General features: G+C 43.1%; 1 protein-coding gene across 1 annotated transcript in view; it reads left to right on the forward strand.

Annotated features, from left to right (window-relative positions):
- The window catches only part of ATAD5 (ATPase family AAA domain containing 5), a gene marked incomplete in the record, with an annotated part of 853,119 nt that extends 842,559 nt beyond the window's left edge, over positions 1 to 10,560 (forward strand). Inside the window, 1 exon segment of the mRNA XM_044068042.1 lies at positions 9,764 to 10,560. Coding sequence (XP_043923977.1) covers positions 9,764 to 9,842 — 79 coding nt within the window.
- Positions 10,561 to 20,281: the final 9,721 nt, after the last annotated feature.

A 20,281-nucleotide genomic window follows, 5' to 3' on the forward strand; every position in this document is an offset into this window, starting at 1 on the left:
AGACCTTTCTTATGATGATGGACACATGTTGGTCAAAAGTTAGGTTACTGTCTGCATATGTTTCAAAATCCCAAACAACTGTCAACTCTTAGGGGCATATTGTTAATGTGGTAGTTCCCTGGGGTGGATTACTTCCCAAAGGATACAGATACAATAATGTATTTTTTGACATTTAGTTTAGTCCATGATTTTACACCAGTTATTTATTTTGGGCAAACCTTTTTGCAGGATGGCTGTCATTTGGGGATTCAGTGACTGGTCATAGCTTGCAGTCATCTGCAAACTTAGTCAGCTAGAACCCTTTGGCATTGATTTTTATTTCAGAAAAGTAGATACCAAACAAGTGAAGTCTCAGCAAAGAATCCCGGGTGACTTCTATGGTGACTGGTCTCTGTGGGGGTAAGTTCTCCTATATTGCTTTCCTGCATCCTATATGTGAGCCAGCTGGCAATCCAGGGGGTGACATAGAGGTTTATTCCCAGTTTGTTTAGCTTTTCTGATATGCTTGACTGGGGGAATTGTCAAAGCTCTGGCCAGATCCAAGGTATGTGATGTGTATCGGTTTGTCTTCATCCATTGCATTGGTGACATTCTCAAAAAATCCACCATGTGGAGGAAGCCTGACTTTCCCTTGATGAATCAAAACTTAGACAGGTCCAATGTTTTGGCAGTTCCCTATGTCCTGATTGATTATTTCCATGATAAGTCTTTCCATGAGAGGCTTATCAGACTTAAGGTGTCTCTAGTTGCCTGGCTCTATGGAAGGTCCTTCCTTATGACTAGCTGTTCTCCATTCGCTTTATTTGAACAATGTTGTTAGGGGTGCAATTAAATTGTGTTTCATACTATTTAAGATGCATCCAGGAATATTACAACTGTTGTGTTATCTTGAAGTGTGTGTATACCTACATATATGGATCCCCTTTACATCATCAAATTTTCACTTACCCGAAAGGACGAGACTACTTTGCCAAAATCTTACTTTCACGAATGGTCAGATCACCAGAATTTTACTTGGAGAAAGGAAACACTTGGCCAGCATGGTGAACTTTGCCCTGTTCCCCAAAGTAGTGCAATCTTGTAGTTGGTATATTTTGTTAGGGGGGTGGGATGTACAGCCCCCATACATGGGAGATGTGGGTATTAAGCCTCCCACTTGAGGTGGGTTTGGTTTATTTTGTCGTGGTGGCCAAGTGGTTCCTTTCCCGGAGTAAAGTTGCGGTGATCCAAGTGTTCGTGAAAGCAAGTTTTCGGTAAGATCGTCTCGTCCTTTTCAGTTTTGGATAAGTGAAAATTTGATTATGTGAAGTAGACCCATAGATAGATAGATATTGTATACACACACACATATATAATATGTAGTAGAGGGTGCAGGGGCACAACCCCCTTACATCGAAGGTGGTGCAGTAAGGGGACTTGCCCCTTTACAAAAATGTTTGTGTTCAACCTCTTGTAGTTGATCTTTGTTTTCCAACTTTTTTTCCCCTCAAGATTTAAAAATATAGCCATATAGTTAGTGTATAAAACTACAGAACTGCAGAGTAAATGATCCCAAAGTTCAGGATTAAGCTTTCACTCAAAATATAAATAGAAACAGTCAAGGGAAGAGTGAAAGCAAACAAGGCTAACAACAAATCCATTTCCACAGTATAAAATGCAAGTTTATTCCACACGTAAGCGCTTTCACAGTAAAAGTTACTATACAAATAGATAACTGCATACACCGGTAGTGACAGAGGTCTTGGAAGTTAACTGAACACATTACAATACACAGTATAGTAGACCATTGCATTCAACTGATACAAAAGAGGCATACTGGCAATTGCAAGATAACATGAATTGCATATATTGTCCATTCAGAAATCTGAATCAGTTATTCTTAAGGAGGCAACATACAGAGTTAGTGTGTTTCTTAACATCAAGTGAAGAAACTCTGTACATATGTAGATTCTTGTTACACACAATGATTTATACATTTGAAGGCTTCATGGCTGATTAGTATGTAGGCATTAAAGGAATATAGAGACAATAGATCACTAGAAGTTACTTGCAGAGAGTATGATACTTTAAGGTGATTTTTATAAGATCAGAAGTAAGGAGGCAGTGACGGAGGTTGATGGGGAAGTCTCCTTCCGGAAAGCTTTAAGAATGTAGTAGTATAACATTTTTGGCATGTATTTATCTAAACATATCACACAACTTAAGAAACCTCAGGGATTCATAACATAAAATATCAGTAGCCTCAGATATCTTTGTTATCAGGAGAGACTGGCAGGCCTTTCTCTATACTCAGTCTCTTACTGACTTCTCCATGGAGGTCTAGATCTAATCTTTTGTGCCAAGAAAGATCCAACCCTGTTTGATCTCCTTTTCCTTTGCAGAACTAATTGTGCATTAAGTACTCTGTTAAAGGAGCTAAACCATCATCAGATAAGTGAGACACATTGGTGTGATAGATTCATATCCCAACATATCTCTCACTTCTGAAATAAGTGTCCACTACATTTCAAGCACAGTAGTGCCATTTCCACCTTAAATGTAAACCTAGATAATTGGATGGGCAGCCTCAAATTCTCGCCTGGTCTATCTTGTCTTGCCCTCCTTGAAGCTAGAGGGAAATTTTGAATAGGGATTTTTGGCTAGGCTTGAACTGGTCTGCAGATCTATTTCCTAGTATTTACCTATGAACCCTAAGCCATTCCTGAATGGAATGTTGTTCCAATGCATGATGTGTGCACACTCACCGTCTCTGTAATGTGTGTGTATGTATATATATACTACGTCTCTCCCAGAAAAATTTTGTCTTGGACACAGTCACCTGAGCCAGAAGGATTTATAAAATTCAGTCCTTGAGATATAAAGAACCATGCATATTTTCTCATATAGGCAGGGTGTTCTTAAGGACAATCCCTTTTATGTATAAGGCAGCTTGTGAGAGATTTCTAAATCGCTCTGTTCAGTTCATCGTCTTTCCCAAGCAAGAAAATAAAAGGTGAGTCATGCTTTTCATAAATGTTCATCACTCATTCTAGTATTATATTAATAGAACCAAAGACTGATTGATTGTTTCCTTAAATAAAAGGAGGGAAGAATCTTGGTTACTCAGTTACTCTGACACTAGCCATGAGGTAAATAGCTGAGTGCATGACAAATGCCACAATACTTTGGGGTCTTCCCAGAGAGCTACTAATGTAGCTTTCCTTAAGAATGGGTTTGCCCAGAGAGTTAGTGGGGTTGCTACTTGGTCATCCATTCACACATTGACAAAACATTACAAGCTGGACGTCCAATCTAGCAGTAGACAAAATTTGCATTGTGGGATGTTCTTCGTGTTTCACTGTTGCAGTCATTACATTTGGGTAATCTGCTAGCAAGTTGCCCTCAGTCGGCCTGATTAACAAAGTCTTGGGTCATGCGTCGGTTGCTGTCCCTTCTTCCATGACGTCAGGTTGTCAGAGGTATAAAACATGCAGCCGACGCCATTACATCAGTCTTTCTTGCCGTGCAGTTCTCGAAGCAGAAGCAGTTCACAAGTGCCGGTCAGCCCACTCTTGAAATTTTCGTTTTCGAGTTTCAGAACCAAAGTCTTCAACTTAAAGCTAAGTACTCCGTTGGGGAAACTTTTTCTTGCTCCTTACCGATGTCAGTAAAAGTTAATAATTGCATTACTTGTAGAAAGCAAATACCTCACAAGGATTTTCATCTGTACTGTATTCCTTGCTTAGGCCCTGACCACGACGTACCTTGCTGTCGGTTTTATGCTTTATTTAATCAGCGCACTATCCGTCGTTGGTACATTTTTGCCTCTAAATATTTCGGTTCTCTGTTTAATTATCCAGAAATGACGATGGTTAGCCATCCGACTACCGGGATTCCAAAAAAAATGCAAAGAAAAAGACAGAGACAGGCCATGATACCCGCTACTTCTGACTAATAGGCCTCTACTAAGACCCATTCGGAGTCCGGTATGCCACGAGATGCTTCACCTATGGAACCCACGTATGTCTCTACCTTGGATGGGTCTGGAGACACTGTGCAGGCACTGGCTTCTGAGGGTGTATTCAGGCCTACAGACTTGCATATTAAAGTGACTCCGCCTTCAGTACTAAGGCCTAAATCTTGATCTATGTCTAAAAAACCGACGCTCAGGCCACATGTTCAGGCCCCTATGCCTAAAAAACAAATGATCAAAATGGCTGAAGATCTAATTACTCTTATCAGGGGTAGTCAAACCCCCCCCCCCTTCTAATCTAAGAGGCCTAGGGCTGAGCTTGACTATAAATTTTCTGATCAGGACTCTGTTTCTTCTGATTCTTCTAATGACCTGGATTTGTCCATACCTACTTATGAGGATTCTGATGCAGAGGATTCCATTCCCTCTGCTCCCCACCCCCACCCCCACCCCCCGAGGACTTTTCTTTTGAGGAAACTTTACATACCTTAAGGGAGCAATTTCCACTGGGAAAGTCAGGAATTTTCTGATTCAAACAAGAGGCTGAGGGATTTTTCTTCTTCTACCTCAGCATAGACCTTTGGCTATACCTCCTGTACTAGACATTGTCGATGTGTTTTCAGAATCCAGTATGGCCCCTGATTCCCTGCCTCCAGCTCCTAGTAAACCTGACAGATGCTACAGGGTTCCTGAGTCCCACAAGTTCCTTTTTCAAAAATTCTCTTTCAGATCCTGAAACCATTTCTCAGGGGCCTAAGGGCATTAAGGCTTCTACTGCTAAAAATCCTACCCCTTCTGATAGAGACTCCAGGGTACTGGATAGATGGGGTAAAAAGTTTTATACTTCCACAACCTTGGCAATCGGAGCTTTAAACTGCCAATTTCATATGTTAAAATATCAACAGCATATTATTGGATTGCTTAAACAGAAAATTATGTTGATTTCTGACTGTGTGGAAAATAGATTTACAGGACTTATTGCATTCTGCTGAACAAGTTGGAAAACATACTTTGCAATGTGGTTTTGATTCTTTAGAGGCCTCTTGCAGGGCTACTGTTACTGGGTCTGTGCTTAGAAGGCATGCTTGGCTTAAGGAGCAATCTCTGCCTGATCATGTTAAAGTCAAATTGTTGGATGCTCCTTTAAATCAGGACCGCCTGTTTGGCAATAAGGCTGAAGAAGTTTTAAAAAAGATGGAAGATCAAGCTAAATTTATGCAAACTGTAAAAGATTTCTTACAAGTGTAACCTCCAAGATATTTAGTAGGCACTGGCCTACTAAGAATTGGTCCTTTCCAGCTCCTTCCAGATCCTCTCAAGCCAAACCCAGACACACCAAAAGCACCAGGTTTCAGTCCCAGGGGACTCTCAGAACTAAGTAATGGGGGGCCTCCACTTCCAAATCTGAAAATAAGACACCCCCTATGGTAAACAGTCTCAATGACTTTCCTTTAAAATTACCAAGCACTTACCTTTTAGCAGCCCCTTTGGGGGGGGGGGGATTGCTCTTCATGCAAAAAACTGGGAACTCATAACCCAGGACAAATGAGTTTTAAATATAGTGTCCCAGGGATACAGATTTCATTTCCACACGTTGCCAACACCAAACTGGTGGCCAGACCTGCCCCCAAATCAGGCAGAGGCACAAAAACAAATACTTTCCCTCTTAAATATGGGGGCTATCCATCCGGTACCAGGACAGGAAAAGGGACAAGGTTTCTATTCCAGGCTTTTCCTGGTACCCAGAAAAGACGAATCATGGTGTCCAATTCTGGACCTGTCTACTCTAAACACCTTTCTGGACATTACAAAATTCAAGATGCTAACTCTTCACCAGTTACTTCCTATGCTAGGCAAAGATGCCTGGTTGGCAACTCTAGATTTAAAAGAAGCTTACCTGCACATCCCAATCAGGGAATCTTGCAGAAGATACCTACGGTTCAAAGCAGGCTACTTACATTATCAGTTCTCTGCACTGCCCTTTGGCTTGTCTACTGCACCCAGGGTATTCACAAAGTGCCTGGCTCCAGTAATTGCATTTTGCAGCCAAAGAAATATTCAAATATATCCATACCTGGACGATTGTCTAATTCAGGCAGAAAAACAGGGTATTCTTCTAAATCATCTGGCGTTTGTAAAAAAAGGTTAACTTGTCTGGGGTACACCATAAACGAAAAGAAATCACAACCGGTGCCCTCTCAACAGATTACATTCCTGGGTGCAAGCTTGAATACAACTGCCCAGATGGCTTTCCTCATGCCAGAGAAGCAAATTCATTTGGTAACTTACTTCAAACTAGTGGCCACAAAACCCCTGCTATCTGCAAGACAAATACTGCAAGCCTTGGGATTCATGGCCTCCTGCATTCTTCTAATTCCATATGAAAGACTGAATATGAGGAAACTACAGTGGTACTTAAAAAGTCCATGGAGTCAACATTGTCACAGCCTGGAAACAATGATTCCTATCATACGTTGCCTACGCCTGGAGTTCCTATGGTGGGCAGAGACCTGCCACCAAAACAAGGGACTGCCATTCACACTACCCCCTGCCGCCCAAACCCTAACTACAAATGTATCAGACTACACATGGGGGGCACACCTGGCAGGGAAGTGCATTCAGGGCAAATGGAACCCAAATCAAATGCACCTACATATCAATCAAAAAGAAATGTTAACTGTACAGAATGCTTCGACAGCCTTCCAGGACAGCTAATGGTAAAGATGGACAACACTACAGTTATGTGGTACATAAACAAGCAGGGGGATACACATTCCTACCCCCTCTGCAGACTAGCCATGGCATTGTGGAACACTGCCTTGAGCTACCAAGTGCACCTACAAGCTCAATTCCTGCCAGGAAAATTGAATACACTGGCAGACGGACTAAGCAGAAATCTCATGGACCCACATGAGTGGAAACTGGAACCACGGATTTTCAACATGTTGACAAGCAAATGGGGGAGACATAGATCTACTTGCCTCCCCCTAAAACTACCAGTTGAACAAATTTTGCACAAGAACTCCCCACAAAAAAGCCTGGAAAGTGGATGCTCTGTCCTTCAGCTGGAAAAACCTATCAGTCTACACCTTTCCCCCTCTGCCTCCGCTCTCCAAAGTTCTGCTAAAAGTCAAACAGGACAAACCAAGAATGATTTTGATTGCTCCAGACTGGCCACGCCAACACTGATACCCACTCCTGCGCAGTGTCACAAATATCTCCCTGGCACCTGCCACAGACAACTTCCTTGCTGTCTCACCAGGAGAACCAAATTCTGCACCCTCAGCTTCCAACATTGAACATTGCAGCTTGGCTAATCATTTAAATTCACCCTTAGCATCCCTCAAACCTGTGATGGATGTCATCTTGGAGGCGAGAAGACCTAGTACTAGAAAATCTTATGCTGACAAATGGAAAAGATTCTGTGCCTGGAACCAATCTTTAGGGATGAGCACAGCAGCGCCCAATTTACCTCAGATTTTGCAATACTTAACTGAGATGCTTCACAAGGGCCTGTCTTTTTCCTCTATTAAAATCCACGCTTCAGCTATTTCAGCTCACTATAACACAGAACCACCCCTCTTTTCTCATCCCCTGCTCAAGCAATGTCTTAGAGGGGAAAAGAACTTGAGACCACCCAGGAGAGCTCCTACCCCTGCCTGGAACCTTTAATTTTGTTTTGGAGAAGCTCATTCTACCTCCTTTCGAGCCAGCTGCTATTGCAGACTTAAAATTTCTTTCTTGGAAAACAGCCTTCCTTTTAGCAATCACTTCAGCTAGAAGTATATCTGAATTACAGGCCATTATGGCAGTGGAGCCTTTCATCATCTTTCATGCGGACAGGGTATCTCTGAGAATCAATCCATCCTTCATGCCAAGGTGGTTTCCAGTGTGGCTCTTAATCAGTCCATTCATTTGCCAACCTTCTATCCCAATCCACAGAACAAAGGGGAACAGATTCTGCATTCCTTGGACGTACACAGACAACTTAGATTCTACTTGGACAGAACTAAACTTCGAAGAAAATTTGAAGAATTGCTAGAAGCATTTGCTGGTGGGGCAGAGGGGAAGGCTATTTCAAAACAAAACATTTCTAAATGGATAAGCCATTGCATTCATTTCTGCTATAAGCACCATGGAAAACCTGTCCCCCAGAGGATCAGATCTCATTCCACCAGGGCTGCATCTGCTTCTGCAGCCTTTCTCAGAGGTGTTCCTAACAGGGATATTCTAGAAGCTACTTCCTGGAATTCTGTACATACTTTCACCAAGCGTTATCATTTACCAATTTTCTCTAAATCCAGAGCTGGCTTTGCCACTGCTGACTTGCAGGGCCTTATAGCTGGTCCTAATTCTGTATAATTTCTTCCTGCCAAGCATAGCTTTGGGAATCTACCCAAATGTAATGACTGCAACAGTGAAACACGAAGAACATAGTACAGTTGTAGATGTTCGAGTGTATTCACTGTTGCAGTCCTGGTTACCCTCCCTCCAGCCCCGTTTTTTTTATGGCTATACCTCTACTTTCTTTTACTATGCTTAAAAGTCTTTTTATTGTATTTGCTTTTGGTTGGAGGTATATTTTTGTGTGTTTAATTTTATTTGCTCCGCATTTTGGGGGCACCTGACATCTGAGGCAAGAAAAACTGATGTAATGGCATCGGCTGCATGCTTTATACCCCTGACAACCTGACGTCATGGAAGAAGGGACAGCAACTGACGCAGGACCCAAGACTTTGTTAATCAGGCTGACTGAGGTTAACCTGCCAGCACGTTAATGACTGCAACAGTGAATACACTCAAACATCTACATTTATGGTACGTGTACACAACTGTACTTTATGCTGGAGATGTTTTCAGACTATTCAGCCATTGTTGTAGGCTGACGTTACATTTCTGTTCATATTATGAATTGTGCTAATTTAATCTTTACTACCTCTGGGTAAGTTTTGGCCTTTATTTACTGACTGTAGAAATGTTACATGATATTTTACTAACTATAAGTATTGTTTTGTGCTAGCATCTTTGTAATGATTACTTGTTCTGGAATGAAGGCCACCTTAAAAAAGATAATTATATACATACACTCTCTTCTCCTAGGATCTCTTGTTGGATTCGGGCTGCTTTCATTCTTTGGTCCTACAAAGTAACTTAACTTAGTACCCTAAGTAAGTCACTGTAATAGTTAGAGGTCTCTTCTTTCTAGAAGGTTTTTGCCTTGCAGCATTTCATCTTAGAGTGACCACTGAGGGAAGAGAAATATTGCAACTGTCATATGTAGGGTTCCTGTGTGTGTCTCACAATCTGAGCAAGATGCTTGACATGCAGTCATGCATCTGTTGCACGTAATGCATGCTACCTCATGTTGAGAACACCACAACAGACAGCCTGTTGCATTCATACAGACCCTTTTCCAGATTTGTCGGAATCTAGACAATAGTCTCCACTGGTGCTTACCTTGCTTAAAATATAGTTTCCCGTCCCCCTGAAGGAGAGCTGATTTAAAGCTGTTTAGTTCTTGACCCCCTTCTCCCTTGGCAGCTGCCAGCTGGGAGGGTGGCTTAATGGCTAAGGTGTTTGCCTTACAAACACAAGGTGCAGGGTTTGAGTCTCACAAGGGATAATTGGCTAGGCTTAAAATGGTTCGCAAGGGCAATTAGCTTAGTACAAAGCTATGAACTGTTAACCTCATTGCTAGCAGTGCAAATGTAAAGTATTCTGCTGTTACAGGAGACTGGTACTGTGTGTAGACACTTTTAACTGTTAATGCTTGAGATGGGCATCACTGAGAAATATATTTTTGTTTTACAGGTTTTTGCACTACTTGGAAGGAATTCATCTTCAGTTGCCAAAAACTACAATGGATGCACTTGCAGCAGATTTTCCTTAATACTTGTTTTCTGCATATCTGAAGTAAACTGTAAATATGTATGGTTTTTAAGTGGCTTTGTATATTATCTCTGGCATTTTTCATTTAAGATATTGTTTCTGTTAGCAATATCCAGTTGTATGCTTTGAAAAAAAGCTGTGTGGATAATGTGTATCCTTTGTATATTGAAATTTCATTTTTATAAATAATAAGTCAAAGTTGTAAATAATTCTATTTTAAAAGCAAAGTGAAATGTATTGGCAAACCTCATTTTACTGAGAGAAAAGTAAAATGAAATAATAAAGCTGCAGTGGAATTTTGTGAAATGTATATTGTGATGCAGATGAAACTGACAACCCTGTACTAGTACATAATTCACAATTTAGTCTCATTCCTTTTATTAATGTCTGATTTAAAGTACACATGTAATTGTCATCATCCATGGAGTGAAAAATGGCTTTTACCTGATTTTTTACCATTTAACCCTTCTTCTTACTGTGTATTGGTTCTAAGTATTGTTGTCAGTTTTTTCACATCTGACTGATTGTATATTGTCTACTCCTCAATTTGTATATGTCATTGTATGTGTTCTCATTTGTACATCTCATTTTATAAAGACTTTTAACTAGAATTGGATTGTGTACGAATTAATTTTTCTTAATTTTAAATGAAATAAATTAGTCTATCTTGTACTGTAGCAAGCCTGCAGTATGCATTAAATCTGGAAGTGCACAAACACTGAATTCTTGTGACTTTTTTTTTTTTTTTTTTATTCATTTGAGGATGTTTGACCATTTCAATGTAGAGAAGTCTGTGACCTAACCCTAACATCTTAATTTGAGTTTAGAAATTTGGTATGAAGATAATCCTTGTACGGTAAGATATCCATTTCATTAGGTGGTTATAGATGCCTGTGATCTGGTACATTTCACCGAGTTTGTTTTCTGTGGTTAAAGGCAGTGCATTAGTGAACAGAAGACCGTGTTCTTGGCATTAACATAATTCTACAGATCTGCACTGAAGTGTACTTTGAGCCTTCAGAAACTGGAGTGAGGAAATTAGCAACAATGTAAACTGCATTTCAATTTCTAGACAGCACTGCTTGTACTCTGAACAGGAACTCTCTTCTTAAATCACCTTTGTTAAGTTCACATTTATAAGCATTATGCATAACGTATTTTGTTATGTAATTTTTCTTTGATTATATGATATATAAATTGTTCAATTCCTGATTACACCTTCCTCCTCCTCCAAAACATTTTTCTGCATGTGTTCCCACAATTACCCCTTTCTAAGAATCCCACTTCCTGTTCTTTTATCTTTCTCACAATATTCACTACTACAAGTATACTTGGTTTATACTTTGATTTCCATTTCCTAGTAATGGCTTTTTGGCATCCACCAGAATTAAACTTAAGGCCTTACTATGATTAGGCAATCCATATCCTGTGTCCCAGTTCAAAGGTAAAAAAAAAAAAAAAAAATGATTTCCTTAGTTACACTTACTTGCTCACCCAGCATTCCTAGCAGAGTACTCTGTAGGGATTATTTTTAAGTCTGCCAACTCATTTCACTCCAAAGAAACATGCTCCCAGATAACCTCTTTCTTCTCCATTGCACCTCCAGCATTTGCCATTTACCTGAGGAAAATTTCTTTGGAGTCTGTTTGGAGTATAAAAGTATGTATGCAAACACTTCCAGGTAAAAATAACTAAATCTTCTAGATTCTGTTGCATATTTGGTAGCCTGAACAGTAGCTTTTGATGGGAAATGCCTTGTCACTATTTCCATCGGTAAACTGTTGCCTAAGGAAGTGGGAAGGCAAAATAGAATGGATCTGATGATGTCCTTTTCATTCATCACTAGTGGGTCTAGGATCTGACTGCTGTATCCAGAGACGGCCACTTTCCTACAGACTTCAGGTGCAAGCCTCATACTCTTCTCTTTTCCCCATAATCTCCTTGACCATCCCCAAGCCCTCAGATTTCGTTTGCCGCCATTCTTGTCAGATGGAAGATCAAGCCTGTCTTCAAAATCATGAACGTTAAGTGCTTTTTTTCTAAATTCTTGTCTATTTGTGTCTCTTTCCTAGTTAGTGTAAATCTTGCTCCTCCCTCTTTGTTGTTGGTCGTTCGCTTCTAGTTACTTAAATTGAGTGTGTACTGTCCCTCTTTCTTAGAGTGTATGTTTTAGGTAGGTAGGTTAGACCACTAGTTTCTTTTGCGTTTCTTAGTGTGTGTACTGCTTTTCCAAAACAAAAATAAATAAAAGTGCATTGTTAGGTTATATCTAGCGTTTTTCTATCTGTAGATAGTTTCTTGTCACTTGTCAGGGACCTGAAATTCTGTGTGTGTGTATGTCTGCGTGTGTGTGACTTTGCTATGACTAAAAACAGACCTACTGGTTTTAAGAAGTGCACTTCTTGTGGGCATAAGATCCCAAATTCTGATGCTCACAATAAGTGCATATACTGCTTGGGAGCTGCCCATCTGGAAGTTCCTTGCTCAGTGTGCAGTACCTTCAATCTCTGATCAAAGGAACAAACTTATTTTGAGAAGGTTATTGCATGCTGAGGCTCAACCCCCCACCAAACAGGTGGTGTCGGAGCCAAGGAAGATAGACCCACAGGTCTCTTTCCTCTTCCTCTGAGCCGTCCGCTAAACTGAAGAAAGTATCAGATTCAACCATCTCTGATCCGACCTCTGCTCTTCACCCCTTGGATCCTACCCTTTCTTCTGATCCATCTGTCTCGGCTCCCAGTACCAGCTCCCCTATTCCGTCTGTCCCAGCATCAGATCCCTATACTTCAGATCCAACAGCTAGAAGCAATACTCCAGATCTGTCTTTACAGGCAGTGTCTCTGACGGACACCATCACCTCTAATACCTACCAAACCCTCGAGACCGCCCTCCACCACCTCATCTAGCTCTTCAGGAGCTTCGCCAATCATTACGTGGACAGGATGATTTGGAAGTTTCTTAAAGCTCAGACTCAGATGGGGTGTCATTCCTGCTTCAACCCCTACTGGATCTTTGAGGTGTCCAGTCAGACAGCAACTTTCTCCTTCTCCGATCCATCCATCCATCAGTTTCAGAGCCCAAGGATTTGAGACCTCCAAGAGGCATGCCATCAGATCCTAGGAAGTCCCCTGACTTCAGATCCAACAATCAATCTGACCAGTTCTGCACAATTGTCTTTGGATCAGAGTGGGTATTGGATCTTAGCCGGGTTGGCTCCAATTTGTTCAGATTGTTCCCTTCCCCTGGGTGCCTTTAGACAGCTGGGGTCCAATTCTGTCTGGACGGTGTGGATCTGAGGCTGGCCCTAGCTTCCTCTCCTTGGAGACCTCGGCTCCGAGGGGAGAGGTAGAGGTTTTTCTGGGTTCATCAGCTTTCCAGGTTGATTTCTACTTTCCATCTTCCATCTGTTTTGAGTGCTGAGCCCATCATTTCTGATCCTTTGGGTCAGCCAGTTCCAGAAAGTTCCACGTACATCACACAGGACTCCCCTCCTTTTCCAGTACCTCCCCAGACCATCCCATTGAGGTGGTCCCCCAACAGAGGTTGTGCAAGAGGAGGCACATAGCCTCCTCATATGGACTCTCTCACAGAAGATGCAGACTTTGATGAAGGGGAAGAATCCACCCGATCACCACCTGATAATGTTTCCTTCAAGGACATCATGGCAATCCTTAGGCAAAGGGGTCGATGGTCCTCCCAGAAGCCTTACCCCGAGAAGAGTTTTCGGAGGCCTTTGGGGCTGGCCCATCTACATCTTGGGTGACACCCCCCAGCAGATGAGCGTATCAAACTTTCTCCTGCTGGGCATGGATGGAGCTGGACACTTTTGAGCCAATTCACAAATGTCTGGATAACATCTTGTCTCCACCTGCCGACCTCCAATTCTGGAGTAAGGGAGTTGCCATGGATGCTATGGTTGTGGCAAAGAAGGAGTTAGCACAGCGGAGCTCCACTGTCTATCCTCTAAAAAGGAGTCCAAAGAGATGAACAGATTTGAGAAGTGCGTTTATGCCTCAGCAATCTTCACACTGAGGTCCTTGAATTTTATGGCCCATTTCACCCATTTGCAGAGATTTGATCAGAGGTGTCTCAAATTCTCTCGCTGAGTCCATGTTGGCGGAGGGCCTTTAGAAAGTTTCTCCGCAGCTGGTCACTCTATCATCTGTAGCTAACTGTTTGATGAGGCTAATTTCCCATGCAGCGGAAGGCCCTTCTCAAGTAGTTGGCTCAGTTATAGCCATACGGCAACATGCCTGAGGCTCTGCAATTTTGCAGAACCTTTTAAGATGTCCTTTATTAAAACCCCTTTTGATGGTTCCTTCCTCTTTGGGCCATCAGTCAAGGAAATGCTTACCTGCAGTGAGCAGGAAGAAAAGACACTGTCTGCTGTTGGAATAAAGTTTTCTACCCCTCAGCGTACCTCTTTCAGAAATCAACAAGGTAGCAAGAAAATGTGGTTCCCTAAGTCTCAGGTTCCTGTATAGGATTGTGGGGAAATTCCTCTGCTAGAGTCAGAGGGGGTCCACAAAATCAGGGCTTTAGTGACTCCTTTCCTAATGGGTCTTATCAGCGCTCCTGACGTGCTTGCCCGATTGCTCTTCTCTGGAAGCAGTCGGGGAATGTTTTTCCCTGCACCCCGAAGCCTGGACAAGTTTTACACACAACAAATGAGTTCTTTCCATTATATCCAGAGGCTATAACATTCCCTTTTCCCTTCTTTCCTAGAAGACTAAACAGGAAGCCTCCAACATTTCACCCAGTCAGAAGGAGTCAGCAGCCCTAGAAATCCAATATCTTCAAAAAAGAGCCATCCAAAAGGTCCCAGCTGAACAGACAGGATTTGGAACTTAATCCTGGTTTTTTTTTTTGGTGCCAAAGAAAACAGGAGACCTCAGACCAATCCTGGATCTAAGCAATTTGAATCAATATGTAAAGAAGTCCAGGTTCCAAATGGTTACAGTACAGTCAATTCTGTCGCTCTTGCGCAAAGACTGGGTGTGCTCCACTCATTTCCAGGATGCATATATGAAATTTCTGTGCTGCTAGCTGGAAGCCAATTCCTACCAATTCAGAGCACTGCCCTTCGGTCTCACCACAGGCCCCCAGGTGTTCACCAAGTGCATAGCAGTAATAGCAGCTCACTTGAGGCTCAAAGTATTCCAGGTGGTGATCTTTTTCTTTCACTGTTGCAGTCATCATCTGTGTGTTATCCCTGCTGTGGTAGCCCTCACCCAGCCCAAATACCAGAGTCAATGTTTTTCTGCATCGGCTGCAGTCACCTATAGTCTGACGTCAGCTCGTCAGTGCTATAAAGCAAGGCAGCCGGCATCATTACATCAGTCTTTCTTGCCATGGAGTCCGTAGCAGAAGCAGTTTGCACGAATGCCGGTCAGTCGCTACCAGAGTTTGAATTGCAGCTGAAAACGTCTAAAGCTAAGTACCCCATTGGGGACCCGTTTTTTCTTGCAATAACTGATGTCCAAAAAAGTTAATTGTCTTAACTGTGGAAAGCAGATCCCACACTGAGACTTCCATTCTTACTGCATCACTTGTTTAGGCCCAGAGCACGATGTCCCGTTGCCGGTTCTGTGCCCTCTTTAATGCAAGAGCCATTCGCCGTAGAATTCTTATTGTAGACAGTTATTTTTGTGTTCCGTCTTTGCATTCCGATATGGCGTCAGTCAGCCAACCATCCGTGGACATTCCGAAAAAACGCAGAGATAAAGATAGAGACAGACCACACAAGGCTAAGCTTTCCGATGACTCTACCACTAAGCAGGTAGTCAGTTCTCCAGAATTCAGTGAGGTGCTTTCGCAGCCCCTGATGCCCGATTCGATATCTACGTAGGCCTCTACCAAGACCCTTTCGGAGTCTGGTATGCCACTGAAATCTTCTTAGTCTTCCAAGCTTTTGGCTGCCTCGGTTGGGTCCAGAGCCACGACACAGGCACCAGCTTCCTAGGAGGCCTTTCGCACTGCCAATTCTAGACAAAAAATGTCTTCTCATCTAACTACCGTTTCTCTCAGACCGACGGATTCTCTCAGACCTAGAAGCCAGGCCACTCCAAGAAAATCTGCTTCTAGCCACCATCTTGCTCCTGCTCTACCACCCCAACCACAAATGCTTAAAATGGCAGAAGATCTCATCTCCCATAGCCGGGGTAGTCAGGCCACAACTTCTAAAAGGAAAAGGCACCCTTCTAGAAATTATGACAGAACAGTATTCTGAAGAATCTGACTATTCAGATTTTGAAGAGGACCAGCAACCTCTGACTGCTTATGAGGATTCAGATGCAGAGGAATTCATCCCTTCTGCCTCCCCTCCAGAGGACCTTTCCTTTGGGGAAACCCTTCATACTCTCAGGGAACATTTCCAGTGGAAATCTCAGGACTTCCCCCAGTCTAAGAAAAGACTGGAGAGTTTCTGGACCTGCCCCAGCACAGACTCCTGGCCATCCCCCATATTTTAGAAGTGGTGGATGATGTTTTCTATGAATCCAGCTTTAGCCCCTGACGCCCTCCCACCTGCTCCCAGTAAACTTGACAGGTATTAGAGTACCGGATTCTCACAAATACCTGTACAGAAATCCTGACATTACACAGGAACATAAAGGAGCTAAGACTAGTTCTGCCAAGAATCCTATTCCTTCTGACAAAGATTCCAGAGCTCTGGACAGATGGGGTAAAAAAGTATACACCTCTGCAGCCTTAGCTATCAGAGCACTCAGCTGTCAGTTCCATATGTTAAAATATCAACAACACACTTTGGAACTATTAAAACAGATTTCTACCTTTCCTGACTGTGCCAGTTCGAAAGAGTTAGCAGATTTACTGCACTTAGCTTGTCAAGTGGCCAAACACTCATTACACTGTGGATATGAAGCCCTAGAAGCCTCTAGCAGGGCAGCAGTGTCAGGATCTGTCATTAGGGGACATACATGGCTGAAGGAACAAACCTCTCCCTGATCATGTCAAGTCTAAACTCATTGATGCACCCCTGGATAAGGACCAATTGTTTGGAGTAAAAGCAGAAGAGGTGCTTAAAAAGATGGAAGATAAAGCAAAATCTATACAAACAGTCAAAGATTTCTTTCAGGTTCAACCTTCCAGGTTCAGCAGAAACTTTCCCTCTAAGCACTGGTCCTTCCTTTCACCTAGCAGACAGGGCCAAGGTAAGCCCTGCAGGGACAGACCATCCAGGTCCCTATCCCAGGGCCAGCAGAGAAGCAAACAGTGGGCCACTTCCACCCTAAAGGCAGGGAGTTCTAAGCCACCCTTCTATGGCAAAAACTCCCAATTACTCCCCCTCCCCCTTCTGCCCTACCTTCACTCACCAAAAGCTAGTAGGAAGGCTCTTCCTCTTCAAAGAAAATTGGCTTTCTGTAACAAAAGATCAGTGGGTCTTAAAGATCATTTTTTCAGGGATACAAATTCTCCTTCAGTGAACTCCCAATTCCAAGAGGGTATCCAGACTTACCTTCAAATCAGTGGGCAGAGGCATTGAAATGGGTCCAAACTCTTATATCGCAGGGGGCAGTATAACTTGTCCCCTCAGATCAAACAGGCAAAGGCTTTTATTCCAGACTATTCCTTGTTCCCAGAAAGGAGGGCACTTGGCGCCCCATCCTGGATCTATCGATACTGAATACCTCCCTAGTGGGTCCCCAGATTCAAAATGCTAACTTTGCAGCAGATGCTGCTTATGCTGACAAAAAAATGCCTGGCTAGTGACCCTAGACCTAAAAAATGCCTACCTCCACATCCCCATAAGGGAATCCTGCAGGAAATTCCTGCGCTTCAGAGCAGGATCACAATTTCAGTTATTTGTGCTGCCCTTCAGCTTGTCTACTGCACGCGGAGTATTCACCAAATGCTTAGCTTCGGCCATAGCATTTTGTAGACAGAGAAATGTACAGATTTACCCTTACATGGATGACTGCCTCATTCAGGCAGAGTGCAAAGAAAAGCTGCTCGAGGACCTTCTCTTTCTCAAATCCTTCCTAACTTCCGTAGGGTTCACCATCAACGGGAAGAAGTCAAAGCAAACTCCCACCAGGAAGATCATTTTCTTGGGAGCTCTGCTAGGCACAGCATCCCGAATGGCCTTCCTATCCCCAGAAAAGCAGAGTTTCCTGCCTCACTACTTTACCCAGCTGGCTTCCAGAAGTCACTTCAACGCGAGAAAGTTCCTGCAAGCCCTGGGGTACATGGCATCTTGCATCCTTCTAATTCCTCTGGCCAGGCTTCACATGAGAAAACTTCAGTGGTATCTAAAGAACCTTTGGTGGCAGCACTCTATCTCTAGAGACCTCTCTCCCTCTGATCCCATGTATAAGGGCCGAGTTTCTCTGGTGGGCAGAGGCCTGTGCTAAGAACAAGGGTCTTTCCTTCATCCTCCGCCCTACCAGCCAGACCATCACCCCTGACACTTCAGACATTGCTTGGGGCACTCACCTAGCAGGCAGGTGCACCAAGGTCTTTGGGATGCCCAGCACTTTCCCTTACACATCAATCAGAAAGAAATGATGGCAGTACAAAAGGCTCTTACATCCTTCGAACCCCATCTCAGGCCAGGGGTTCTCCTTATAAAAACAGACAACACCACAGTAAATTGGTACCCCAAAAAACGGGGGGCCCCAATCTTACCCTCTGTGCAGGCTAGCCATGAACCTCTGGCTGACAGCCGCCTCCGTGGGTCTACACCTAATTACCCAATACCTACCAGGGGTCAACAACACCTTGGCAGACCACCTAAGCAGAAACTTACTAGACCCCCACAAATGGCAGCTCCACAGGGAAATCTTTCTACAAATCACTCAGGAGTGGGGGACTTTGGAGGTGGATCTCTTTGCTTCGCACCTCATTCACCAGCTGCAAATGTTCTGTACCAGGGAGTATCACCTCCTAGCGTGGAAGGTGGATGCCTTGACCTTCCCCTGGAACTCTTTGTGTACACGTTCCCTCCCCTCTGCCTCTTATTCCCAAGGTACTGATCAAAATAAGGGGGGAGTGTCCATAGGCCATCCTCATTGTCCCAGATTGACCCAGACAGCATTGGTACCCCTTACTGTGCATCCTGACCTTACAGCCCCCCAATCATCTTCCCCTGATATCAGACCTCTTGACCCAGGTGGGGGGGTGGGGATACTACACCCAGACTCTCAATCTTTCAGCATGGCTTATACTTTAAAAGCTAGCAAGGAATCCCTGTTAAGCAAACGGGTCCAAGACATTATTTTAGAGCCTTCTCAGGATCTCCTCTCTCACCTTTCAGAACACCAGCACTCCAGTCTGCATGCAGTCAAGCTAACTGCATGGTTTCTCCAATTCCAAAGATTGTTACAGACCAGGCTCGCTTCTTCAGTACATCACATTGTCGTGGCCTGTCAGAAGTCATCCACTAAGAAACTGCACAAAAGTCAGTGAAACAAAATTCTATATGAGCTTGCAGAGAACACTGATCCCTTTTCATCTTCGATTCCAGATATTTTATTGTACCTTAGCCACCTCTTCAATCAAGGAACTTGCTTTTCCACGATTAAGCTCCAGCTAGTGGTGATATCTAATTTTCATTCAGGAAATCAAAATTTCTCCTTGCCTTTCTAACAAATTATGTAAAGCTTTCATGAAGGGAGTTTTCCTTCTCCGACCTCCAATCAAAGAACCTTCTCCACCATGAGACCTCACAGTAGTTCTTCAAGGATTAACCCAACGACCCTTTGAACCCAGCAAGCACTCTTGATTTGAAATATCTTTCCTGGAAAACTATTCTGCTTGTGGCTATTACCTTGGTAAAGCGAATCTCTTGAGTTACAGGAGTTATCACCAAAACCCTCTTATATTGTCTTCCACAAAGATAGAGTACCCCTTTGAACCAACCCTTCCTTCATGCTCAAGGCGTAGCCCCTGAGTTGAATCTTAACTAATCCATTCAACTCCAGTATTTTTCCCAGTTTTTTTGAATAAAGGTGAATACATGCTACATCTTCTAGATGTTCATCGGCAGTTCCATTTTTACCTTCACAGAACAAAACACCATAGGAAGTCTGATCAGCTTTTCATGTCCTCTTCTAATTGTTCGGGACAGTGTGTCTAGGGCCACTTGGGCTAAATGGATTATAGACTGCATTTCAGTGATTTTACCACGCAAAGGGTCTACATTTGTCTTACTGCCCTAAAGTCAATTCAACCAGGTCCATGTCTACTTCAGCTGCTTTTTCCTCCAGATCTTCCATTAATGATATTTCTGCAGCAGCCACTTGGTCCACTATACATACATTTGTTACTCATTGCAAGATGGACATCATCTCCAGAAGCAGAGCTGCTTTTGGATCAGCAGTGCTCTGTCATATCCTTCCATGAAAGCCACACAAGAGTTACGTAGATGGGGACTCTGACCCAGTAGTGAGGAAAAATGAAAAGGACATCAGATTTATAAGT

Source organism: Protopterus annectens, chromosome 4.part0 (assembly GCF_019279795.1).
Source record: "Protopterus annectens isolate FY-2018-M chromosome 4.part0, PAN1.0, whole genome shotgun sequence".
NCBI lineage: Eukaryota > Metazoa > Chordata > Ceratodontiformes > Protopteridae > Protopterus > Protopterus annectens.